Source organism: Copadichromis virginalis, linkage group LG15 (genome assembly GCF_057382275.1).
Source record: "Copadichromis virginalis isolate Kocher_CV1m ecotype Utaka linkage group LG15, C_Virginalis_male_GT1.1, whole genome shotgun sequence".
NCBI classification, from domain to species: domain Eukaryota; kingdom Metazoa; phylum Chordata; class Actinopteri; order Cichliformes; family Cichlidae; genus Copadichromis; species Copadichromis virginalis.
In genome coordinates, this window is record NC_140632.1 from 19,408,788 (window position 1) to 19,436,604 (window position 27,817).

The following is a 27,817-nucleotide window of genomic DNA, read 5'->3' on the forward strand; positions in this document are numbered from 1 at the left end:
CCTGGTTATCACACAGAAACTACTGCAAAATACATTAGAAGGTTACCTAGGCAACCAGAGCCAGGAATGTCCGTGAGCAATCAGCTGTCAGCTTCAAAGAGATGAGTGAGGAACGAATCACTTTGCTCCAAAGCTATGCGTGGACATAGCTTTAAAGCTGTGCATAATTAAAGATGTAACTGCTTTAAGTGATAGGTCTTGTAGAGTGTTTAATTTAATTAGTTTCATTTTTGTACAAAGAATCAGCTGTTCTGTTTTTCCAATAATTGCATTTTGCTTTGAGCTTGTTTAGCCACAAACTAGTATCCTATACAATTAATAGACAGTGAATTACAGTTCTGTGTTTCTAATCAAGCCACCTACTGTTAACCTAAACTACTCAACTCAACCATCTCATGCAACTATTAGCATCTCGTTTTAAGAAAAGTTGAGGTGAAGACAAGAAAAGAAAATGAAAGATAAAAAACATGCAGAGGAGGAATAACTAATGAATCTTTATGCCTGTGGAGGATGTTATGATGGCTATGCACATCTTTTATTTACAGTATATGGGTTTAAACAAACTTAATATTTGAGTACAAACATACCTTTTGTTGGTGCTCTGTATGTCAAAGATTAAAATTCAAATGCTTAAAATGAAATTGTCCGTCGTTAAAGTCCATACCAGATAATGGGTGAGAGAGAAAGGAATCATACAACTGAATTCCACATCCCCAGTCTTGGAGAAGAAAAGAGAGCTGATCAAAGCTTTCTGGCTTTCTAAGAAGTTTGAGTGGAGCTTAAATTGGAGAAAATCTATTTGAAGTAGAACTTAACTCAAGCCATGACCTGAAGACCCGGGACACATTTTTAAATTTAATTCACTAAGTTTTTGTCGTGTCTGTAAGAGCTAGTGTCCTTATTTTCTAGGAAGTTGACTTTGTTGGGGACAAAAAACGTTGCTGCAGCTCATTGGAAGTGTCACCCAAGATGAACCATAACATTACAAGAGTGCATAATCACAGTTATGATACCGAATATAAAATTTATCACACACAGAGCTCCACTGAATGTAATTTCCTCATTGTGAAAATGAGTATTTTGCTTATGATTTAATGGATTTTGTACTCTTAATAGCTGATAACAAAGACCGGTCAGCATTATTTACTTTTCTAGCAAAGTAACCAGGTTGAATCTGCTTCTGCACAGGGAAGACATCCCATCTTCACCGCCTAAGTGCAGCCATATGCAAATAAAATATGCATATTGGTGATTACATATTTAATATACATTAACTATACATCTGGGTAATCTCGGAGACCGCAGCGGAATGAATATAAAACACGCTGTTTACTCATGCGCGCCAACTGGCTGCTGGGTAGCAACAGCCAATTAATAGATAATTAGATGTGCACACTGTAGTATGAGTTAAAGAAACCTTAAAAGAAAAGAGCAATAGCAGCTAAATCTTATTTTGTTGACTTTAGATCATAGGTGTCAAACTCTGGCCCGCGGGCCAAATTTGGCCCGCAGCCTAATTACATTTTGCCCGTGAAGCCATACCAAATTACTATTAGAGCTGGCCTACTGGTATTATACAGCTAATATATATATTGTTTAGTATTAAGCTTTGCTTGTTCCATATTCAGTTTTCCAGTAAAACTTATTTGAGTCCATAAGAAAAGATTCATTCTTATATCTGGAGGAAGATTTTTTTTTTTAAATAAATATTAATGTTAGCCCGCGACTTTGTTCCAGTTTTGAATTTTGGCCCATTGTGTATTTGAGTTTGACACCCCTGCTTTAGATGAATCTTGTTTGTGTATGTTTGTGCATGCCAAAATTATTTACATATATCTATAATCATAGAGACTTTTTAAGTAAATTGTTGGCAAGCTTACAAGTGAGCTTTACTCCAGGACTTCAATATGTATGTGCAGCTCAAGAAAATGAGTATTCTGGCAACCCAGTCAAAATCTGTGGTCAGCCTCCAAATTCAGCCACAACCCTGAACTGTTCCTCAGTTTTCCTCACTGTGTAGGAACAGTTTTGTTCAAAAAGATTCATATAGTAAAATTTTTGTGAGGAATATGATCTCAATGGGAGGAGAATTGAGGCTGCTTGATGATTTGAAGCAATGTGGTGGCCAGAGACAGGTGTGCAAGTGAAGAGACTATCAGTGATACTGCAGGATACTGCTGATTGTCATATTATCTGGTGGTAAATACATTAGATGATTACCTAGGCAACCAGAGGCTGGTAAGTCCACAAGCAACCAATCATCACCTCCAGTGAGGAGCGAATTGCTTGAAGCAAGGACTCTGAGATGCATCAAGTTAGTATAAAAGGCCAAAGGTTTACAGAGGTAAATCTAGGATAACAAATTATTCTCAATTCAAAGTTAATAAATCAATCAATCTGTTGTTCCCAGCAGAGTAACTGAGAAATTCCCAGCACTGAGCTTGTCCGTACATCTTAGTTAAACTAGCTTTACCATTCTTTTCTAGTTTTCTCTCGTGTGAGACTCATGCCTTATAAAGTGGAGTACGCCTTTTAAATATACAGCTAAAGAGATTTTTTAATTTGACTAAGTTGTAGTAGTACAGTTGGTCTTAAAGTCCAAACGTGTGCTCACCTTTGCCCTGGCAGAAGTCCAGCTGTAGGATGGTCTGTAGCAGCGAGTCGGTATTGAGAGTGAGGTCAAAGTCAGGGCCAACCTTTGGCTCCAGGGCCCCTTTAACCCACTGGTCTTGAGATGACGTCACTCGCTTAATCAGAGCATCTGAGATCTACGCAAACACATACAGTGGGCAAGTTGAAGTTTGCAGACACAGTATAGATTCAGCAATGGTTTACTTGTAAGAAGTAAAGAATGAAGAAAACGCTGGAAATGAGAACACATTCATTCAATATTTATATACTTTTAAATACATTGGAAAATATCAGAGGCCCTCCCTGCATACAAAGTGGATTTTCCATTTGACTGGCCCGGCTTCCATACACTGTGTCTGACAAGTGAAATGAGGCTCACATTAGTGCAGTTCAAATATTTAAAGATATGAATTAGACCCCTGATCTGAGGATAAGACAAAAAAACCCAACCTCTAGTGAATACATTGCATGATTGTTTCCATTACTTATGCTCAGTGTAGGGACTAACGCATTATTAAGTAACGCGTTACAGTAACTACGTTATTACTGTGGTAACGAGCACGGTAACTAGTTATTATGTGGTGGCTATCGCGGATCTTCCACAGATTCAGTAACATTAGCAAGTGGTGGAGGCCAGCAGGTAGATGAAGGAAAGGGGAGGCAGGAGGAGAGACTCGAGGCGGGTGTCCGAGTGTCAAGTGAACTGAACTTCAGGTAAGAAGTTATGACCTGCAGTCTATCTGGGTCAGATATAAACCAAGTTTAGGTGGAGTTTATTTTAGTTATGCTGACTTTTTTGTACTGCATACTAGCTAGCATGACGGAGTTTCTATACAGCTGGGCGGCTGCTATGATGTTACTGATGTTGAACTTTATTTTGTTCATAAGGTTAATTATTAGAGTTGCCAACCGTTCCCTAAAAAATGGAATCGTCTCGTATTCAGAGAAAATATTTTGTATTGAGCTGAAAAGGAACGCAGTTTGTCCCGTTCTTCAGCTACAATGAAAAAGACACAAAGCTGGAGTTATTGTCTTTATGCTGCAGCTGTCTCTTCTTCTCTCATTCTCTCCCCCTCCCTCTCCTGTTTCTACTTCAATCATGAAACTGATCAATGATCAGCTGATCGGCTTATCTGTCGCAAGTCCCGTCTGTCTTGTTTGTTTATCTCCCACATATTTGGAAATATGCACATTATTTTTTCCTTTCTATTGGTAGGTGGCACAGTGCACTTGTGGCTAGAAGACTGGAAGCAACACATTAACAAGAGAATTCTGAGTAAAACCAAAGTTACTTTCCTGAGTAACTAGTTACTTTGAAAGTAGCTGGATTACTTTTGATAGAAGTAACTAGTAATGTAACAACTGTAATTTAAAGTAATTTACCCAACACTGCTTATGCTTCAGAATGGGTAAAGAAAAAGGAAGCTTATTTTCTGGAATATCTGGAAATCATGTGTGTTTTTATTCAGTACCATAAAGGCACATTTATGACTGCAAATGAAGGCCACTCAAGGTAAAAAAATAAAAATAAAAAAATCAAGATTTAAAATTGTGAATTTTGATCAAACAGCTGAAATTTACAAGAACAAAGATGAAGAAATAAGTCATGTAACTGTATTGCTTTATTTTTCAACTTTAAGTTGGAATAAAATCACATATTTGAATAGAATAGAATAGAATAGAATAGCCCTGTATTGTCGTCGTACTTTTGTTTGTTTTTTGTTGCTTTGTTTTTGTTATTTAAAATCAATAATTTGTAAGACTTGAGAAATGTAATTAAACATTATTAAATGTGTTTTAGCCAAGGTTAGAGGATGACAGGTTTTATTGAAAATGAGCTTGTGGCTTCTGGTCTGCTTTATCGACCTCATCGGATAGATCTGTCGTTGGCGTCTAATAATGTGTTTTATAAGTTATTGATCCCAGAACCTCAAATAATGACTTTTTTTTACAACTTAACCTTGAAATGTTCCTTTACACAAAAAATAAAACCCGACTTTTTTCTCATCACTGTTTTCTCTGTTTTTATGACTTTAAACTTTAAACCTTTTTTGCTGTTGTGTTGGTTTCTTTTTTTCTTTTTTCTTGCCCTCTGTGGCTGTAATATGCCCCCGTAGATGTTTGCTGATACACTACAAATATTTCTGCACATGCACTGCATCCTGAGTCTGTGGGAGCAGGTCATTGTTGAGTAAGTGGGTGTCATGTGCCCTTCCTCTATCACGTGCGTGCTCTATCCAGGCGTACCACCTAACACATAAGGAAAGGAAGTATTTCCAGTGGTGACACAAATACTGAATATTTTTTCTATTTCAAATTTCAAAAACGACCTCCCCCTGATTTCACACATCCAGATATAGCGCTTTTGATATATACTACTAAAGATATGCAAATAAAGTTGTATAAAGCCTTTTTTGTTTCCTGAGAGAGTTGTGTGAACTTTGATATAAAGCCCAGACTCTGCATGAGCTGAGACTCGAGACAGATTTAAAGATGAAAAAAAAGTCTGATGGTCTTGAAAAGTCTTCATGATTTAGCGTTCTGCAGGAAACCAACATTTATTTCTTCTGAGGCGGTCACGTTTCTCCATCTATACATACAAAGATCAATGATTATTTATTAGCTACTGAGCATGTCAACCTATTGATTACTAGGCATGTAAAGTTAATTCAAAATAGAACAGCTGCAGATGTATTAAAATAAGATGCATGTTGCTGTGACTGTAGTGCTGAAGTGCAGGCAGGCATGTGGGGTTGTTGTTGTTGCTGTTCTCCGTGCTGACTCCTTCCTCTGCTACGCCACGGTTTGCTTGTTTTTTTTGGCTGTGCCGATTCAACAAACATCAGAGGCTCCCCGTGAAGCTGATTTCTCCTAATGTGCTCAGAGGATCTGTGTGTCACGCTTCCTTCCTACCTTCATTTCCATTTTTTGGTTCAAAATATCTCAGAAAAAGATTTGATTTGGGTTGAATTTTAATCGAGTAAGACCTCATAGTGTTTTGTCCTGTGCTTTACTTATTTAAGTAACATAATTCCCTTGGCCTCAGCAAAAGAAGGAATGTATTCTGCCACACGCTGTTTTTGTGCTGATGTTCGGTTGTTTTAGATGTTTAATAGTTTTTAGATTATGGTGAACTGAAATTGTTGTTTTTTTGTGTTCTTTTTGTCTTTGTAACATCCCCTGTTACTCATCTTCATACTCGTCTCACACGCACAAACATGAGGTGTGTAAAATACCTGGAGGAAACCACTTGGATCATTCTCTTTGAGGACTTCTAGACAGTACTCCATCATGCCGGTGGTCTGCCGTAACTTCATAGTGCAGTGTGTGATCTGGTCACGTACCACCTGAACAAAACAGATCAGATGCATGAGTTGTTAAAAGCAATTATTCTGAGATGAGCATCTGAAATATTTTCACTATGTTTAATTGTATCAGTTTCAATCAGTTTGTACAAGTGAAAGACTCTGAAAGACTCTGAGGTATGACCTTTTCCCCGAGCCTTCCTTTGCCCCCTGTTAGTGTCTTCCATTGCCTGCATGAGTTTATTCTCTTTCAGTTGTATCCTCTTGCTTTAAAAAGTTGTTTCCTCATCTTTCCATTTTGTTTTTAACTTCCTACCTTTGTTCTCTTTCCAACCTTATTGCCTGATTGAGTTCACTTGTGCCGCATTACCCTTTTAGTGGCTAGAAGACTAGTTATTTAGGCCCCTGGCAGTCTGTCCATTCTTTGATGTCGATTGTTGGGTTCACTTGAACAACTTTAGCATCAATATGGTATTATATCATTATATGTGTCCCAGGCACACTCAAGCGCATCTTGGTTGGTTGTAGGACTAGCCTTACTCAGGGGAGATATACATGGAGACACAACTTTCTCCTATCGTCTATTTTGTCCCTTTTGTCTTACTTCTCTCTATCACCATTTCTATCCCTTTGAAAAAGTGCGGCTCCATAAATGTTAGAGGGGTAAGTATTATTTCTCAGTTGCAGTGAATAGATAGAAGAAAATAAACTGTAGAAAACTAAACAGAAGAAAGAAGAAGAGAAATAATTTAACGTAAACCAGTGAGACAACCTGGCAGGGCCTCCTTGGATGAGGGTGTCTCGTGATAATGGCCGAAGCACCCGATGAACCCAAGGTCCACTACTGATGATGCGTCCCAAATTTTAATATGATAATCTAGATCAGATCTCTAATCTCTAAACCTAACCAAGGGGGGGGAAAGGCAGATTAGCTTGGGACAAAGACCGAAAGTGAGGCATAACGATGTGTGCCGCTGGTAAAGTTTCTGGGCTGACTTTCCTCAAAACAGCCATTCCTCAAGATTTTCTCCATTTAAAATGGTAAATGGCCTGTATTTGTATAGCGCTTTTACTAGTCCCACCTAGGGACCCCAAAGTGCTTTACACACCCAGTCATCCACCCATTCACACACACATTCACACACTGGTGGAGGCAAGCTACAGTTGTAGCCACAGCTGCCCTGGGGCAGACTGACAGAAGGGAGGCTGCCATATCGCGCCATCTGCCCTTCTGGCCAACACCAGTAGGCATTAGGTGAAGTGTCTTGCCCAAGGACACAACGACCAAGACTGTCTGAGCTGGGGCTCGAACCGGCAACCTTCCGATTACAAGGCGAATCCCAACTCTTGAGTTACGATCGCCCCGATTTAAAGCCATGCATTATCACGCATTGCAACATCTAGTCCTTTTACTGAATTACAACTACGTTGTTGTCAGCAGAAATATTGCTAATTTCAGAGTGAACTTGTGAAATTCTCTCAAATGCTCAGTAATACAAAGAGGTGGACTTAAACAACAATTTAATCTGTGATACAATCAAAAGCTGTAAATGGTGTCCATGGAGTCCACTTTTTCATGCTGGTCAACTTTTTCTCAGCGACAATGACGCTTAAGATTAGTTCAGTAATAATACAGTTCAGTAAGAATGGGAGGTAATGAATAAAGAAAAGTGGCACCACGCTAAAAAAGTTCAGAACTGCCAGCTCAGGATCACACTGATTTTTGAGCTTGGCAGCAGGTTGTTATATGTGCACTGGGAGTGTAATTAGGGAGCAGAACATGGGCAGTTGGAACTGGCTGACACGAAAGACGAGTTAGTGGCTGGCATGCAAAACAGTCAAGGATTAATTAAAGACTGTCTGACAGCGTGACACCATAATGCCACAACTGGAATCGATCTGTTGATCTCTCATAAATTTCACAGAAACATTATCAGCCGCAACCAGACAAACGCACTTTTCTGTTTTTCATTCAGTCTCTCTCTTTCACACAGACACCAGACACATGCCGTCTGCTGGCTGAACCCCGAGCCAGGGGAAATGAGATTTGGACGTGTGTCACAGTCAGCCGTTTTGGGCCTAATTGAAAGTCTGCAACCTGTCATCGCTTTATTAACCTTTTGTTTTCTTGCAATCAAGCTGCACCACTTTTAACTCACGAGCAATCTTTAATCCTCAGCTCATAGTACTACTAATATCATTATACTCCACGTGTAACACACACACACATCAGGTTTTAAAGTTTAAGCAAGAGATTAGACAGAAAATATTTTGAAACTTGTCTGCATCCAAAATAATTAATTCTAGCGTTAACCAATGGCCGTCTAAATGGATCAGAGAGTTAATTAGGTGCAGTTGTGGTAATTAGTCGTCTTTTATTTGATGGTTTATGAGATCAGTTAATTATTCACCTGTCATCTGTTGTCTGAGTTGAAATATGAAGACCATGACAATTTAGGAAATTTCTAAATATTTTCTTGCATTTTATCCGTTTAGTAAGTTTTCTTATCTCACATGAAATATCCATGTATTTGTATTTGATGTCACGTCACTCCCTTTTTTCTTTGTTTTTCTCTTATTTGCACTCATACTGTACAAGTCTACTAAAGGTGCAACTTAAAATATGCACATACTCAAATTATTTCCCAAGAGAAAATTTGTTTTTCAAATCACGTTGCCGAACCGTCGCTTTTATCCTCCGTGCAAACAACATGAAGTACGAGGCGTGACGCTTGAGTAAATCTCAGATTTATTTCAATTGCTTTCTGTCCCGCTGAGACTTGCCGTCAACTCCCTCCCACATGCTCCTGCAGCCCCGGCTGATGGGCTTTTCCCGTATGTTCCTCATGAATCTGAAATGAATTTAAGGGTTCAGATATTGAAACACGGTAATTGAATGCACCTCATTGGAGGTACATCTCACAGCCTCTTCAGCAGACACTGAATCACATTTCATTTCAGGTTAGAGCAAAAATATTTTTATTGACATCTATTTTCAGTACACTTTAGACTAAATGTCAAGTATAAATTGAAACTCATAATGTAGAGAATAAAAAAAGCACTAAAATACTCATAAAACCTTCTTGGCTGTATACAAGAAATGAAATGCTCGTCATGCTTGCTATTGGGCTTTTTGTTTCTACTTGCGTTGAAGCTTTTTAATAGAATCTTACTTTTAATTTTGATTAAATGTGTTATTTAACATAAAATTCTTAAGGTACCTTCTCATTTAGCAGCAAACAAAGACAGCACTTAGCCTCTTACAATAATGGTCAGACTTAAAGATATTAATCAGCAGCACAAAAATGGCAGGTTTGATTTTTTTTAAAGGCTTCTGACTGTAACAACTATAACATTATAGCCCTCGAGTATTTGAGTGTGAGAACATCTAGTCTATATTCCTTTACAGGTTTTTATTTGATGATGGAAAATCAAACAGGTCTCTTTATCCTGTAAAAAACAACAAAAAAAAGCTTAGTTACTGTTTGAGTATTTTGTGGGGTTTCTTTGTTTCCTGGTCAAATTTTTATTCTCTGCCTTCTAAACCTCTCTTACACAATAATCACAATGAGATTTGTGTGATCCTCTCAACTCTACACTCAACTCACATGTTTATTCTCAATCTTTCACTATCACCCTTTTCCTTGCATTCAACTCAGTTTTGCAACTAAACTAATCCACAGCTTCGAGATTTCGGCCCTCATGTTTTCGTCACAACACGATCTATTTAGAAATGAAAATAAGAAAAGCAGGAAGAGAAAATGTTATGTCTACAACATGTAATATCCCAAGATCTGGAAACACAAATATTTCCAAAATATAAATTTTGACATTCTAATTGTACATTTTTTATAGTCATAGTAGCATCAGCAAAAAATAAATAAAGACTGTAACAGCCTATTGCTTGTACTTAAACTGCAGTTATACACAGTATAATATTCTATATTTTCCTGCTGACAAATAAATAAAAACACAGTCTGTGTTCAACGCAACAGTAGATGTATGTATGCACTGCTTGTATCTGAGAAGTGGGTGTAATGTGAAAACCTACAAATAACGTGCAAAATGACACTTTAATATTTGACATGCCTTAATACCTAAATGACTCTGACTTCACACTATGGTGTTGTGAAATGTGAGCTGCTACTTTTTGGGCATGTGGGTGGAAGCTGTGAGACTGATACGAAGCTGCAATATATATACACATGCAGTCTCAAACTGAATGTGGCTTTCTGTGAGGTTGCATGAGTACCAGTCATACTCACAGGCCATCCAAAAAGTACTTTGGTCAGGTCGAAAGTACTTGTATCAGAAAGTATCTGTGTCTTTGCAATACTTGCATTGCATTAGTTGATTCTGAATTATTAACTTAGTACTCCAACCTCACATCCAACTATGACCAGATCTGGCTCCAAACAGCCAAAATGTAAAAGCAATAATGAATCAAGGCACCATAATGGCTGCATCGGTCTTTTGTAATTATGTTATATTCTGGCTTTGAGTGCCTAAGCACAGCCATAAAACCAGTATAATGCTGTAGCGAGTATCAAGCTTCACGATTCAATATTTTGGTGGAAAAACATTAAATGGAACACTGTGGAACTTTACAGAGACATTAAAGATATATTTTTCACTCTGTTAGTAAAAAACATTATTAGTTTGGCGTAAATTTCCTTAAAAGTATGTTTTGTTTTAAATCAGTTAAATGAATGTAATTTTAAGGAGAGGCAGTGCCGCAGACGCTTATCTATCCAACTGTAAAGTCAGTACTCTTCTCACCATGAAGAGGAGCCTCTAGTTAAACTGCTGTATCAGTTAATCAGCATTTATTGTAGTGAAGATTTTAACATTGCTTTCTCAGCCGTCTACAACCAGCTATTCTTCTCTTATTCCAGCTTCCTTGCAGCCTGCGGCTCTTTGCCCTCTGGCTAAATCTTGATCCCCAGCCTCCAGATAATGACAACAGCTGTCCTTGGGGCTTCCATCCAAATACCCTCCACTCCTCCTTCTCCTCCTCTTCCTCACCCCTCCCCACCCAGCAGCCAGCCAGACGGTCAGTCGGTCGGCGGGCACGTTGAGGCTGGGCAGGCATCCATGTGATACATAAACTCAGGGTGGATTTACAGAGGCAAATCATGAAAAAAAAGACTAAGCTGCTAGAGAGAATTTATTCTGGTAGCGAGCTGAGACAGCAATTTCTCTCTGGTACTTAAATTCCTGAAAACATACTTTTTTTATAATCAACGTCTCGCTATTGATGAGGATCTTTGTGAGCGTGTGATTTTAAGCTAAAGTTAGATCAACAGTGGTGGGTTCACATCAGCTAATCTACTCATAACGGTGGGGCTGGTGATATCTAGATATGGACATAAAGGACTGGAAGAGGAAACGAGAGGCGCAGTGTGATTCACTGTTGCAGATTTGCTTGAAGAAAACTGATAAAGCACAAAGAGAAATTATTAGACAAGCAGACATCTAGATTTTAATGATTAAAACCCTGTTTTTAGCATACATATTTTGCCTTTTTTGAACATGTTAAATAAAAAATTTGGAGTCTTTTTGGGTTAGATTATGATTTCTCATATCCTCCCCACACCAGCTGTTTTAGGGTTAGGGGTTAGGGTTAATCTGCTGATTTATATCAGCAGTCGACTTTACTGAGAGGTGGGAGGAACAGCGATCATCAACCAAGCTTACCTTTAGTTTGTACTCCTTCTCCTTGGTAACTTTCGTGAGCAGTTTGGCTTTCTGTCTGGTCAGCGCCTCGATCAGAGAGTCACACTGAGCCACGAGGCAAGCTTCAAACTCCACTCCGTTCTCCTGAAGAAGAAAGACGAAAGCAACAGAAGCAGCACAGTCGTTATGAATTGATTAAAGAAAGTGAACAAGTAATATTAACTCATGAAACCACCATGTTTGGCTTCCCTGCCAAAATAAATCTACATTAAAGTGTTCTGAAGTGAGCATCGTTATGGGTTTGGATCACAAAAGCGAAGCACTGAGACGAAAATAGATCACTTGGCTTGTTTTTCTTCAATTAGCAGCACACTGTTTGTTACCCATTCATTTAGCCCACCACATTATGTTCTATTTTTGCTTCAGCTGCAAAACCACAAATAAATACAGCGTTAATTATTTCAATACACCGCACACAAAAGCAAGCCTTTCATCGTATTTACCATCCATTTGCACAACCATACTCGCCACCATTTTTCCCTCAAGATGCAACACATGAAATTGTGGTTTTGTGTTTCGATTTACTAATATTCCCTGACAGTTAGCAGCTTTGTCTTTGGGCCAGCAAACAGAATGCAATGATAGAGTATAAGCAGACATCTGCAGCTGAAAAGGCTTCATTGCATTACGCTTAAAATTCAAAAACGTTCTTCAGATGATCAAATTGCAAAAGGGTGGGAGAGGAGAGGAAACGCTCAGTGCATGATGGTTGTGTTAGGTTAGCGTTAGTTTATCTTCATATCAGAAGGACACAGAAGGCAGGGCGAGCACGAGAAAATCTGCAAATACAGCAGGGACTAAATCAAAAGCACTGTGAATACAGCACACATAGGCTGGTGGCTGTTTTGAACTTATTATGTAAATCCCTATTTGTGTAACAGTTAAAACAGTTGCATGTCAACATCATTCAAACACTGCTAATTGGAAAATCAAACATGTGTACAACTGTAATTTAGGACCCAAATTCATAATTACTCAGCTATAACTCCAAAGAAATCAAATTAGGTGAACACTAGACGCCAGAGGTTAAACGCAAAGGAGGGAAACTTGCAGCACACAGAGGATAAGAAACATTACAACGTGACGAAGATAAGACTGAGACTATTTAAAAACAGGGAGAGGACGAAGACACGTGCGAAAACAGTCAAGGCAGTCAGAAAAACAGGAAGTCAAAAATGAAGACACCAGAGAAAAAAACTGTTAAATTAAAACCGAAAAAAGCCCAGAGGAGAAACTCACAATAACACAATACAGATAAATGAATTTCAAAATATTAAACTTGGATATGTTGAGTGTTGTTCTTGTTGCTTTTGGCCATTCATTTCCAACAGACTGGAAACTTGTCAGCATATAATTTGAGATGTTTTGTAGCATTTAAGATGTTGATAATTAAGATCCTGTGTCATTTAGTTTTTCCTTCCAGTAGATATAAAAACAGGTTATAAATGAGGTAATGATCCAGAGGGGAGTTTTATCTCCCTACAAAGCCCACTTGATAATGAGATAAGGGTTCAGTAGTGATTTCCAGTCAAGGTTCCTCTGCTCAGTCACTGTTTAGAGCCCGAGGAGCACTGGAGATATTTCTCCTCAATCCTACATTCTACTTTCTCTTTGCCCACCTAGCTCTTTTTTTCCTTGTCTCAGACAGAGCAGAGTAAAGATAAGACTGCTTCTTTTTAAAGCTTAATCCTCTTCATTTTGTAATAAGACTCTTAATGCCCACTCGTGGTGCTGTAGGATATATCAGTGCAGACAGTGTGTAAAAACATGTGTGTGCTTTGTGTGCATGACTGGTAGACGCTGCTGGAGAGATCAGCTGCACGGTAATGCTGTCTAGAGGGAATGCTCACACAAATGCACGTATTTGGATGGTATGTTTTGTTTTTAGTTTATTGATTCTATGGATTTGCTTCTTTGCTGCTGAGTGTCGAGTCCAAATGTTGCTCTGTGAGCTTACTGTACATTACCAGGGAGTTCCCCAAAGCATGATCAATGCAGTCTTAAAACAACAGTAGTAATGTAGAGTAAATTTTGCAAACAATATCTACATGTGCAGAAATGAGCAGACGTGGATATCAGTTGTGGTGCAGTCTGATACAGCCAGACTTCTGTCTCATCATGCTTATGGAGAAACATCTAAACAAAGCATGGAAGCCCTGAAATAGCTTTTTAATAGGCAGTTTGAACATGTTTACCTCTAGAAACAGCAGATTTCAGTAAATTTCCTGAATAACTAAATACATAATCTATCACTGCACTCAGAAACTAAAAATAATTCAAAATGAGGTGCATTTAGAAGGTAGCTTTAAACTAAGGCACTAAGGGGCTCAAAGTATCCATGAAAATATCCTCTACATCATTACGTAAGCACAAGCACCCTGAAGCCACTTCAGAGTCACTTACATCCCCAGTCTTCCTCATTCTGATGCTCAGTTTCAACCTCATCAGTTTAAGATGAGTTCTTGTCATGTGATTAGCTAGCTATATATTTGCATTAATGAGCAGTTCATCAGGTATGTCTAACAAAGTGGTCAGTGAGTGTCTATTTCATCATTAATGGTGGCTTAACAAGTCCAGCACATGCTTTTTAATCTAGTCATTTGCTGTGACGACCCCTTCACCATCCAGAGATCTCTGCTGTGCTTTGTCACGCGAGTCCTGATCAGAGGGCGATGAGCTGCACGAGATGCACCCGAACCTGCTGCGCTCAGCTACAAAAGCTCCTTCGTTCCTGACAGCCACTCTCTGACACTCTCAGGGGAGGATACCCTCTGCATGAAACTGCACTAGCATGCATTTCGGTTTCTCTTGCTCTCCACAGACATCCACCCATCCAACATACTCTGTAGTGCTGACTTGCTAATAAAGATAAGTCTTACTAACTTACTAGTAAATAATTCCTACTTCCTTAAGGTCCAATTTTGTGTCTCCCATTTCTAGTCAAAGTCTTTGTTCAGTTTGCTTGCAGAGATTTATTATCCTGAGTTTTTTTTTTTATTTGTTTTTTAATGACATTATTTGCCACTTATGATGAAATCCCCAAATTCTGCACTAACAAGCTATTCTATTCTTAAATTCATCCAGGCTATCTTTATGGAGTCGTTAAATCTCTCAGAGATTCATTTTATGCAAACACAACAAAATGAGCTAATACCCAGATGTTTCCAGTGCCAAAGTCAGACATTGTGTATGCCTAATCACACACATGCAGCTGTTGCAGCACTACTTTACCCTATTTATGCATTTGCTCATGACACAGATCAGTCCTTCATTGGCCACAAAACATCACCTGCCAAACATAACGTTCTTGGAGAAACAGAATATCTTATTTTTCTGCTGGAAAAAGTTTCATTCCTCAGAGGAAGGGTAATAGCTGACAGTTCTGAGATTTTTCTGTTCTTACTTCCATACAAAACTTGAAAAAACAAAACAAAACATTGATTTATTCCTATTTCTCAAATGGTCTTGTTTTTGTAACCCCCCAAAAATAAAAATTTGCCTACCACTGATATTTAGATGTGAACAGATCCTTCCTTTTTGTTTTGCCGTTGCATTGCATTGTGGGATACAGTTGCTAATGTTATGGCCCAGTCATACTAGAGTAAAAGAAAGCTGGCAAACTCTTTGCAACTAAGAAAAATCGGTGGTTTCCCAGTGATTGCATTGATTCTTTTCACATTCAGCAAATGAGTGCAAGTAGTTGCAGTGGCCATTGCTCTCATTCGCTCATCCTCTGGGTAATCACTTGGTCATCTAGTTGCCCAGAGTTTGAGTGTGGAAACTTTTGATTACAAAGCACTGGTAAAGATTTGCAATAACTGACAAATGTAGATGGATTGGCAATGCATGGCAACCGATCGGTCGGTGTGCATCAGTTTATCAAAAGACGGGTTGAGATGATGTGAGCTTTGTGGCATGCCACGTTATTCTGCTGGAAGCAGCCATCAGAAGGGTACTTGCATGCTCAATAACAATATTCAGGGTAAGCTATGGTGTTTAAAGGGGTAATTAGGGGTCCAAAGTATGCTGCAAAAATATTTCCCACACCATTAGATCACCAGCAGCAACACAAACCATTGATACAGGGTAGTATAGATTCATATGTTGTGCATTCAGAGATCCCTTTTTGCATAGTTTGGTTGTAACAAGTAATTTGAGTTACTGTTCAAAGCTCGAAGAAGTTTCTTCTCTCAACCTCTGGGCAATCAGTTGGTCACTGTGAGTACTTATGGTCGGTTACTGAATGAAAAAAACATTCAGCATTGTACTAGGAAGTTGATACTAGAAGAAAGCTGATAGGTTTTTGTATCTTTTTGTGAAGAAAACTGCCCATCACTGATGTGACTATCATGCTATTAAGCCATCGTGACAAACCTTTGATCTATACTTGTACCTAAATTTACAGACTGGATTACTAACAGCATATCTTATGTAAAATTAAATGTAAAGGTGTGTTGTTACCTGTATCTGCTGGAGCATGTTTTTGAGTTGAACCAGGAACTCCTTGGCATCTTTAGCTTTGTCAGAGACGCCATTCAGCGCCTGGGAAATCTGACACTGCAGAGACAAACAGAGAAGGAAGATATAGAACGATTAAGATGCCTCAAAAGAAATGTGACCTTTTTACTGATGGATATAGACATTCACTGCTGTACCTCTCTCCTTACGATTTTAACCAAAAATTTCAAATTCAGATTCATCTATCAGTCGATGGATCAACTGAACACTCAGATTCATGATTATTTAGCTTACGGCTAGCTTAGGGTTTTAAAAATAAAAACTCAACTGGAACAAATAAAAATACACTTTCAGATATTTTCTCTGATGATTCTCACATTTTTAGAAACTTATAAAATGCTCTCAATTTCATTTTTTGGGATTCCAAGAGTGCATCTTTTATTTAATGATACTATGACTGCTTAACCCAGTCCAGCTGTTTAACTGCCACATCAGGATATTAGCTGAAAAAAAAAACAGGAAAATAATAAAATAAAAAAACAGAAAATATTTATACAATCTGAGGAATATACCAGGAACCACTCAGGAACCAGTTCAGTATTTGTATGTGTATCAGTTGTTTGTAATTAAGAAAAAGCAGGACAAAGGAAATACACACTGTTAAACACACACACACACACACACCAAGCTGTGATGAATCTTCTCTGCTGTGGCTGCAGCCACGTGACCCACCTGCTTACTCCTTTTCTGGATGGTAGACTCATGAATGGACACACACACACACACACACACACACACACACACACACACACACACACACACACACACACACACACACACGTGTGAGAGAGCTGGAAGGCAATATGAAGGGGGTAGTCTGTCATTTTTGTTACTTTCAGTCATAAATGACAGCTGTATTTGCTAACTCATGATGTATGCTGATTACATGCAAAGAAACTGCTTAACTGAAAATTCGCCTGCGTTTAAATAAATCGATTAGCTCAAGTACAGCTGCAGATATGACAGAAAAGTCTTTACAATCATCATTACTATATTATTTAAGTGCTACGGTTAAGTTTATACGGTGAACCAGCAGCTTTCAATTTATATGACTTGTGTAAACTCTTTGGCTTCCTTCCTTCCTTGAACCCAACCACTGATTTCTCTTTTTGGATGTTTTTATTTACTGACTGTTCACGTGTAAGACTACAGTGTTGGATGCCTACACTCAGATTTTCTCACATCAATAAAAACATGTTTAGGTTAATTTATGCAGTAGTTCCACATGATCTCACAATCAATGATCATGTAGGAGTATGGGTAATGTAAAATTATACAATTCTTTTTCACCGTCCACCCCTCTGCTGTGTGCGTGCTGCTTGGAGTCAGGAGGAGGGACGTGTGGAGGTTATGGTTCACAAATCATCCCAATGCTCTTGTGAAGCTCCTCGTTGCTCCTCACCAAGAGGCCATCTGGCCCAGCAAGCTGTCTGGCCTAAATGCTTGTGTGTGTGTGTTTGCATGCCAAGATGCTAACAAGGGGATGACGGATGTGCCATATGAGTGCTGTCCTGGCACATCCCCTCCTCTTATTCGTCCCATCTGGTTCTTCATTCACTTTGACTTCAGCACTTCTGATCAGGTCAACATTCTGCTGATACGGCCATTTTCCGTACATGTGGATATCTTTTTATTCATCATTTCATTTTCTTACCCCCAAAATTAGTGGGTTAAAACAATTATGTGGAGCTGGAATGTATCCCGCCCTGCTTTGTCAGTAAGGAAGAAAGACACAAAGAAGGAACGGTACCAGGCCGGGCACAGATTTCTCTGTTAGTATTCCAGAAAAGATGTGGCCAAAAATGCAGCATGAAAAACAACAAAGAACTGAGACAGAAACAGAAACAGACAACTGCCACAAGTTAAAATAAATAAAGAAATCATTGTTCTAGCTGCAAACACAGGTTTGTCTTTTAAAACTGCCCAAAATGCTGAGGATGCTCAGACCAAAAGGAGCATTTTCCTTTGTCTTTAAAATGACTTGAATATATCAATAGTAATCAATCAAAAACAAGCAGACTGCGGGACGGAATGAATCAAATAGAAACAGAGACTCTTGATTATATACAACTACACATATAACACACACAAAACAGGTTGACTAGGTTGTTTTTAAGATAAAAATTTACACCTCCTCCCAGCCATCCATCAATCCATCAGCGTATTATTTCTTGTGAAACAGTGAAGCCACCTTTACTTCTTTATTCCTTCATTAGATTTCAGGTCATATATACTTTGTTTAGTAGTTTTTTTCCTTTACAGTAAACAAGCACATATTGTAGTGAATCTGTCTGCTATGTTTTGTTTGTCTATATTCTCAACTCTCTGTTGTTGCTCTTTGCTCTTATAATGACAAATTTTCTTTTTCTATTGTTTAACATATCACATAGAAATTTTGTAACTGCTAAACTTAACTAAGCTATTGTTTTATTAAATTATCAGGAATTCAGCTGGACACAAGTGTTTTTCTTAGACCAACAAACCAATTTCCTGATATTTATGAGGCGCCTCTTCCCATCGAGGCTGAATATTCTGTCATCACAGTGCACTGGTCTAAATTTGGCTACAGTCATGATGCATCAACCAACAGTAGACTCCAGTAAAACTGGAGTCTCAGAGTTGGAATGTGACAAGTTTGCCCTGCAGGAAAAGGACTTAGTGACTCAGGGAAGAGATTTGGAACAAAAAAGAAATATAGAAACTCATTTTGGAAATGAAAAATGAGAGATGAGGATTAGATTTTATCTCAGCAAGGATCAACACACCTTCAGAGAAGGACTCTACATCCAGAAATCCAATTTCTTCCCTCTGTTGTTTCTTTTGTTCTCCTCCTCTTGACCTTTTTCATCCTTTATGAGTCCTCCAAATGGAAATGTCATTTTTCTTTTTCTCGCTGTCAGCACCCCTCAGCTCTGCTCTCAGAGACAAGTGCTATTATCTCATTATCTTATTATAGGAGCAATGCAGGACCATTCATTTGGTCCGTGACATTCAGAGAAACCAGTGACATTCATGGGGGTGCAGCTGTGTTGGTTTACAGAGAGGTTTCAGCTCAGGATGCAGGGGAAGAGGCATGTTAAATGGAGAAGAACTGCTTAAGAAGCAGCCGGTAACTGCAGAACGTGTGGAAAACTGGAAAAATATTTGAATGTTACAGGGGAAAAAATCCAACCTGGATCTGTGAGTGTAGATATGCTCCACTACAACCAATGTGGGGACACATGAGCCAAGTTTTTCTGTGTAAACAAGATATCTGGGTCAAGACTTCCCGTTTCAGCTGCCAGGCTTTGTTTACAAATGTAGATATATTTATATATATATATGTATAATTTTGAAAGCAATACCCATTAGTTCTGAGACTGCATTTCAGCACGTCCTCTTTTCCTGTCTGCTCAAATGTGACTGGACAATCTTGTACTTTGCTTTTGCAAAGTATTCACATGCAAACATATGTTTATATAAATCAAGTATCACAGGCTTGTTCTCCTCGTATCCAGCTATACCTGGCGTATAGTAGCTTTGCATGACTCACAGATCCAAGCTGGACGTGGGTGCAGTCCCTCGGTGCAGCTCAGCCTTAAAGAGAAATCTCTTTTGAATGGCTCACCAACATATTTGGAAATATAAGCAAATTCTCTGTCTTTGAAATCACACAGATCCAGGGGTATAAAAACTTGACAGATAATACTATAAAATACAGTAACTTTTGACCAAACTTGTACAGGTGATTAACGGTTAAAACTTTAAGTGAAACTGCATGATTTATTCTGTCTGCAAAGATTTCTTCTATCAGATGTGACCAGATCGATTTTTCTAAGTGAAACTCATCTACACTTTGGTCACAGCTGCAAAGACCTCAGGTGAAAGTTTCACGAGCAGACGTGCAGAGACAGCCGATAAATGCAGAAGAAGTTTGAGAGTTTTTCATTTATCCAAACTCTGGTGAAGTTAAGTCAGGTCAGTTTGCCCCAGTGGCTTGAATGTAAAGATACATACAGAGATAATCACAAGCTGGTTTACAAGACTGGTGTTGATTGTTTTTATCCTCATTCTTTGGTTGAATCTCTACCAATGCAAAATAAAATAAAAATCCCAGAATTGAATTAGACATTATGTTTGTGGTGCTTGTTTCTTTAATGCTTTTAAATTTTGTTAATGCTATAGAGACTGCAGTGTTGAGAGAATACACAGGAGAACAATAGGCAGCTCTTAGGCATTTGGCTGTCAGCCGGGGGAATGCTTGATTACGGGGATGACCTTGGCAAAATGACACCCATGGGACATTGAGCAGAGAGAGAGGAGGGCCTGAACCTCCCCTTTTATTTCCCCACCTCCCATTTTATTTCTTCTCATTTGCATTTATAAGCCTTTATATCCTCCTCAATTTCTGTTTTCACTTCCACATGATCATAAATCCTTCAGTAGAGGTTCTAACATTGGGCCACATTTTTAAACTTTAGACAGTTTTCATGCCCATAAAAAGTATATCCTTGAGTGGATCAACACCACACATTTATGCATGCTGCAGCTGAATTCATGCTGACAAATCAAATCGCCTCCTCTTCACTAAAAGCTTTGCTATCTTATGCTCAAAATTTAGTGAAAGAGGTCTCCGGCTTTCTCTTTTCATGTAGAAACACAGCATCACTGCATCTTGAATTAAACATCGGGACTGGTCAATGCACTGCCCTGGTCTTTGGAGATCCCTTGCATAAAGAAAGGAAAAAGTTGCACAGATACCATGTGAAGCGGAGGAGGCAGACTGCGGGGTGAGATTGTCTGCAACCAAGAGCCAGTTCCTGATATATTACAGAAGAAGCAGCCGCCTCCACTCTGAACGTCACAGCTCACACACACTGCTCTGTGCTGGGTGTCACTCATTTACACCACATGGATGAGTAAAAATATTTTTCTGTAGTTTTATATTTGTCTGACACACAAACCACCCACATTATTGCACTTTTATGAGAGTAAAATTCAGTTTAGAGCACCGGACTTTCAGTTGGATTAAAGCAAGCACAGGGGTAGCAGAAGACTTTAGAGGGATGTAGGTTTCTCATCAACAAGATTACCTTTAACAAGGTAAGCCAACCTTTCTTTCATTGCATGGCTGCACCAAGCTAAAAACTGCTGTTCCACATTAATTGGTCTTTCAATCAACTACAAGCTGTGACGAGTGGAAGGAGAAGCACTTTAACAGCAGAGTGAGTTTTGATGTTTCTGCCACTGCCGCTCGCGAGAAGACTGCATCTTACTGCCAAAGACTTCTACCAGCCGTGGATTTTGTCGCTTTTATTTTGACGCCACTGACTCTTGTTTTGTATTTTCTGTCATCAGCTGAAGTTGCTTTCTCTGTTCCTGTGACCCGTTTATTTTGAAGTCCATCAGTAGTGCATTTCTTCTCTTCTGGATTTTCCACACCACCACACTTGATCTACCCATTTTCTTCTCAACTGCCTTTTTTTGTTTTCCCTGCTCACTGTGGAGCTATTTTCCTGTCACACTCAGTTCTCTTTATTTTGTTTCCCTTCAGGCTCCAGTTGTGCCCTTTTTTGTGTGTGTGAACAAACAGTCCAAAAGGAAATACCTCGACACATGACGTATAGAACACTTTTCTACACCTATCAGTTAGTAAGAAATGTTGGTTTCTTTTATTTCACAATCCTCTTTTGAGCACTAATCTGTTTCGCATTCCTCTAACATACTGTTGGAAGGAACTGTTAATGTTTGCTAAAAAATGAGTTTAAATAGGACGTGACAAAAAACCTCTAGTGGCCATTTGGGGCCAAAAAGCAAGTGAATCCCTGTAGACTACCATGTTAGCAGAAATAAACATCTTTACAGCCTTCTACACAAAGCAGTTTTGCTCTGATGCTAATTTCCACCTTTAAAAACACTGGAAACACTTTTTATATATTTGCATAGTAGCATGGCCACTTTGAGTGACAGTTGGTGAGTGCAGCTGCTGTTCAGCATCACCTGCACTTATTTGAGTCTCTAACTGTACCTTTTGACTCTGTCTGCGTTATTTTGTATTTTTAAATACAACTATCTTAAAGCATATGCATTCCTGCACATTGAGACATATTAACAGCTGTTCACGAAAGCTGTCTGTTTGCAACAGAGCTCCTCTAACTCCACCCCCTCATCCAAATGCTACCAGTACTTACTTAGCACTTAGTTCCTCCTACACCAAGCGGCACATCGGGCAGATCTCCAGCAATGTCAGTCAGTGGCAACTGCTTGAGCTTCGTCCCAGGCAATGTCGACGGTTCTCAGATCCTTCATAAACGTTCAACGCCATGTAATCTTTGGTTGGCCTTGCTTTCGCTTGCCAGTGCATGGGAGCCATGTAATGGCGATCTTGGCCAGGCGATAAGGGGGTAGACGTAAAATATGGCCCGCAAAGTGGAAGCTACTTTCTGCAACAACATTGGCTAAAGGGCGGGTGCCTGCTCTTCGTAAGACCTCTTTGTTCATTATTCGGTCCCGGGAGGAAATTCTAAGGATTCGCTACAGGCCGCGTTGTTGAAGCATGTTCAGGTGTTGAGTAATTGCATTTGTTGAACGGCAGGCTTCACTAGCGTATAGTGCAGTTGGAATGACGATAGAGTTCAATAGTTTGATCTTGACCCTAATATTCAGGGAGATCGAGTTCCAAATTGTTTGGAGACATCGGACGACACCGGCCGCCTTCCCTACTCTGACGTCGACATCTCAGTCACAGATCAAGTCATTGAGATGATGCTGCCAAGATATATGAAATTCTCCACCTCTTCAGCATGTTGTTGGTTGATCATGACAGGAATGCGGACACATGCGTAGCCAACTCAGAGTACCTTGGTCGCTGATTCTTAATCCGACTTTCGTCGCCTCCCTCTGCAGGGCTCAACTCTTTGAGGTCTTCCTGAGTCGAGCCCAGCAGGGCAATGTCATCCGCGAAGATCAAGTCGGTGAGATTACGTGCTTCGTGCCAGCGGACACCAATGCCAGCTTGGTCAACTGATTGTCACATAATGAAGTCAGTTACCAACAGGAAGAGGAAAGGGGATAGCAAGCATCCCTGTCAGACGCCAGTATTGATCTCAAAGAAATCCATGCAGCCGTCATCCATCCGGACGCAGCAGCGGGAGTTGGAGACCACGAAAGGCATCTGCAAACTGCTGAGGGACTCCATAGTGGCGTAGGATAGCCCATAGAGTCGGCCGGTGGACGCTGTCAAAAGCCTTCTTGAAGTCAATGAAATTAATAGAAATCTTCCTTTGGTATTCCAATGTTTGTTCAACGATCATGCGGAGGGTGAAGATTTGCTCGACACACGACCGGCCACTCTGAAAGCCAACCTGCTCTTCTCGCAATCGTTCATCCACTGCACGTTGTAGCCGATTCAAAAGAACGAGGCAAAGCACTTTCCCAGGTACCGACAGCAGCGTGATGCCCTGCCAGTTGTTACAGTCATCCAAATCGCCTTTCTTTGGAAGTTTGATGAGGAAGCCTTTTTTCCAATCATCGGGTACATGCGACGTTGACCAGCAGGCGTCTTGTAAGGTGCAGGTTCCAACTGGGGTCCGTCATGCTTCAGCATGCTACCAGTAAAAACAATAAAAGCGAGAGTGTCCACAAGTGGTACATGCAATCTACCATTTAAAGCTTGCAAAACATTTAGGAAACTGTACAACACACGTGCAATTGGTGGCAACAAAGATATTGAATATGTATGTAGATATATGTAGACATGAGCGGCAGTTACAACTACATTCATTTACTGTTGCTACCACATAAACCAATACAGTATTAAACGGCAGCCTAAAAAATTCTTATTTGCAAATCCACATTTTAATTTGAATAACTGCGTTGCCAAGCAATTTCCATTAACCCTTCACACACAGTTTGGTGGTGTAAAGACCTCTGCTACAGCTGAACAATAAATCTACCCTTCCCTTAGTCTCGTCACCCAGCTGTGTTGCAGTATTAGTAGCTCACATCTGGTGGAGGTCAAAACCAATCTCTTTTCTCCCCTTCTTACTCTCACCCACTATCACCCAGCCTCCCAATCCTCTCCTGCTCTACTACACAGCCATTTAAAGGCTAATACTCTACAGTAAACAGCTACACAGCTGCTGCTATACATCAACACTTCAAGCATGAGCCAAACACTAAATGTCAAAGGCACGGTAAGCTTTAGCCTGGACAAAAAAAACATCTAAATGTGAGGAAAGACAATTACTAAAGATGTAAGCAGCTTTATGTTTGTTTAGTTACTTATGGTATGTAAGAATTGTATTTGTGCTGCTGAAAAATTAAACAAAATGTATTATTGAAACTAACAATGCTTTCAACATTTACGGAAAACTGAACATATTAGATGTGTTCATGCTCAAGTTCTGACACTGACATCTGACACTGCAAAATGGTCAGATGAGTTTCAGCTGAGTGTCATTTAAATATGTTATTGTACCGAGGGAAGCCTAAAGCTGTTGTTTGCTGCCAGCACAGACAGTAAACAACATATAACTGCACTCGATGTTTACATGTTCATGCACCAGTCACTGTTCACTGTGGTTCAACAGAAGTTAATTATGCACCTAATGCATTTACGGTAATTTAGACCAAAGTGGTTGAGTGAGGGCTGTTATACAGATGTGTCGCAGATGTGCAATAGCTGCTGAGCAAGCGTAGCGCAGCAGATGTGCTCTGTGCAGAGCAGAAACTACTGTTTAAACTGCTAGATGAGGGCTTTTAATCATCTATGTTCGAAACATAAATATTCAAGGTTCAGTAAATGTGGTCTAGAACAGCCTGATTCATCTCAGTCAGTCAGCTCCTATTACATATTCACAACCTTTTCACAGAGTCTGCCTGTTCTTTCTAAACATAGAATACATGATGTATATGTCAGTGAAAGGCTCAAGGTTATCTTCCACTTCACACTTTTCTTTATCCACTTCTGCTTTCAGTCCATCATGAAACCTCTCTGTTTGCCACCCAACCACAGCACCACACTCCCAAGAGAAATGGAGTCCTCCCCAGAGGTCTCTGATGAACCACATCAGGGATCAGTGGCTACAGCCAGTACTGCTGGCTTTGTTTTATCACCCTGAGTTTTCCTCATGGGCTTAGCTTCTGAGGAAAGAGTACAGAGCCAATAAAAAATGGTGCAGTGCAAAGAACGGCCCCTGTTATCAATTATTGATCAGGGCATATTCCATATTAATAAATGCAAACGGTAGGTAGATTGCTGAGGGCGTAATTTTTGTAAAATGGGTGGAAATTAGGTTTGTTGGGGATAATAACTCTATTAAGGATCATCATGGGATGTACTGTACAGTTTTGTGTGTGAACACTCTGCTACAGAAGAATCATGCAAATGGATGTATGCATGCTGGTGTACACAGATAAGACTCTTCTATGGGCATAAAATCTCTGTCTAATTTATAGCATGTCTTAATGAATGAACATACACTTGTAACCATAGTAACAATGCTCCTTTTTCTACTATAGGATGTCCCCACTTTCCTCAGAAGTCTGGCATCAGCACTCGCTCTGATACCAAAAATAGATTTTTCTCTCACACACACACACACACACACACACACACACACACACACACACACACACACACACACACACACACACACACACACACACACAGTGCCTGCTGTGTTAAGGCCAAAGGAGAGGATGTGTTGTAAAGTGTGCATTAACCTACATTTATTGTACAAGTCCTGCAGCACAGCCCTAAGTTACTGTGCCATGGTTCGTGTGCGGACTTTGTCCTCGTGACATTGTTGGGACAGAAATCTTCTCACATAGTCATATTATTGAGACTGAGCTCGCACGAAAGGGATAAACACGCAGTCCCCATGATGTTAACTGTTTATTTCAGACTAGGTTTTAGAGTTACAGATTAGATTAAACATCTTATATCCTCCTAAAGCTTTGCACTCAAGTAATATCTTATAATATTCCCAGATATTGTCTGGGAATATTATAACTGCAGTCATTTTAGCTTTTTTTGATAATCTTAGATTAACTAAATAAATACATGTCAACGCTTTGAGTTCCATCAAAAAGAAAAATGTTTTCCACCAGATTTATCTACATGCTCATTTTAATGAGCTCTATAAGTTAAGAATCCATCAAGGTTAACTCAGGCAGACTTGACATGTTTAAATGTAAAATTACACTGAACAGATATGGACAGAAACACAGTGCAAAGATGAGAAAAAATTCTGATAAATGAGTGGTAGGTTTTATTGAGATTCCTCTTCAAATGGTTCTCTGGGTAAGGCTAAACTTATCATTTTAGGCGTTACTATAAATCACTGCAATGTCCTGATATGTACTGTACTACAAGTGTGTGTGTATGTGTGTGTTAGCCTGAGGTAAGAGACAAGCAGATCTGACCTGTCATGGTCGGCGAGCTGCCATCGCGAATGAGGTTAGTCAGACACGGCCAGTCGGCACAGATCTGTGCTCACTCTCATTGAATTATCTCATCAGCATCTCCAACAGAAGAAAGCTGTTCTTTCTGCTGCCTAAACTAAACTCTTGTAACTGAGCCTGAGACACTGATTCAGATTTATAAGGTGTGTTAAACATTAGACACTCAGTGTCACATTAAGAAAAGCTCTGTCATTTTGTAAAGTGGCAGCGTGTGAGGTTAGCAGCTTTTTCTTACACCCAGGACTAATAGGTTTAACACCTAGCATCATCCTTAAAATCCATACACATTTTTTAAACTTTATTTTAGCTTAGATGTTTAATGAAATTACCTACTGACTCTCTACCTCATTTAGAAAATTTAGGGCTTCTTGTATCGTTTTATTTTAGTTTAGGTTTGAAGCATTTTTTCTAAGAAGTCATCAGCACTAAAAAGGAAATTTATTAGATATTAGTTTAACAAAATGTGATAACGTCCTTTCTCTGTTGGCATCAGTCATGGCAAAAAGAGTCTCCCCTCTATGGTCTCTCACTTATAAATGAATAGTGTATCAGAAAGGTAACTGAAATTGAAACTCTGTTATAGCTCAAATGTCCTCCAACTGTATCATTATAAGAGATCTAGTGTGCGCTCTCATACTAATCCCTACAGTTTTTATGAGTGGTGTATAATATGCTTGCTTTTAAGATCTTGCAAACATTCAGTAAGTGCAGTACAACTATAAATGCAGAGAGTGAAAAGCCCCACAAAATACGACATATGTTACAATAAACAGGCAGCCGGCATCTCTGACAGCGACGTGCTTGTCAAAATGTTTTGTCAGCATCCTGGCAGACGGAAAACAAGCGAGATAAAGTGTTTACTGCCAGTTATTAAATGATGTAACATGAGAGTAACTGAGAATTCTGATGAGAGGAGGAAAATCAGGGTATAAACTGGAGATGCTTTTAAAATCTGCTCTTGAATGTTAATGATTGATGCCCGTAGATAATCTGTAATAACACATATAAATGCAACAACACAATATGCTTTTATTCTTTCCTAGTGACTCATTTCTGAACTGTGTCACAATTCTGAAGTTATTCAGTCTGAAGCTTCTCAATATTAAACCAGGCACTGATGAGGTTTCCAGATGCGAGGGTCATCACAAACTCCCACCGACACAAACACGAGTCAGTTATAT

At 39.4% G+C, this 27,817-nt stretch overlaps 1 protein-coding gene across 2 annotated transcripts in view; it reads right to left on the reverse strand.

The window, feature by feature from the left end:
* The window catches only part of trim67 (tripartite motif containing 67), a 59,324-nt gene that overhangs the window by 18,263 nt on the left and 13,244 nt on the right, over positions 1–27,817 (reverse strand). For both annotated transcript variants that reach the window (XM_085432341.1, XM_085432342.1), the window contains exons 2-5: positions 16,134–16,229; positions 11,634–11,756; positions 5,868–5,978; positions 2,615–2,768 (exon numbers count right to left, since the gene is read on the reverse strand). In XM_085432341.1, the coding sequence (XP_085288467.1) occupies positions 2,615–2,768; positions 5,868–5,978; positions 11,634–11,756; positions 16,134–16,229 (484 nt within the window). The remainder of the gene's footprint in view (positions 1–2,614; positions 2,769–5,867; positions 5,979–11,633; positions 11,757–16,133; positions 16,230–27,817) is intronic.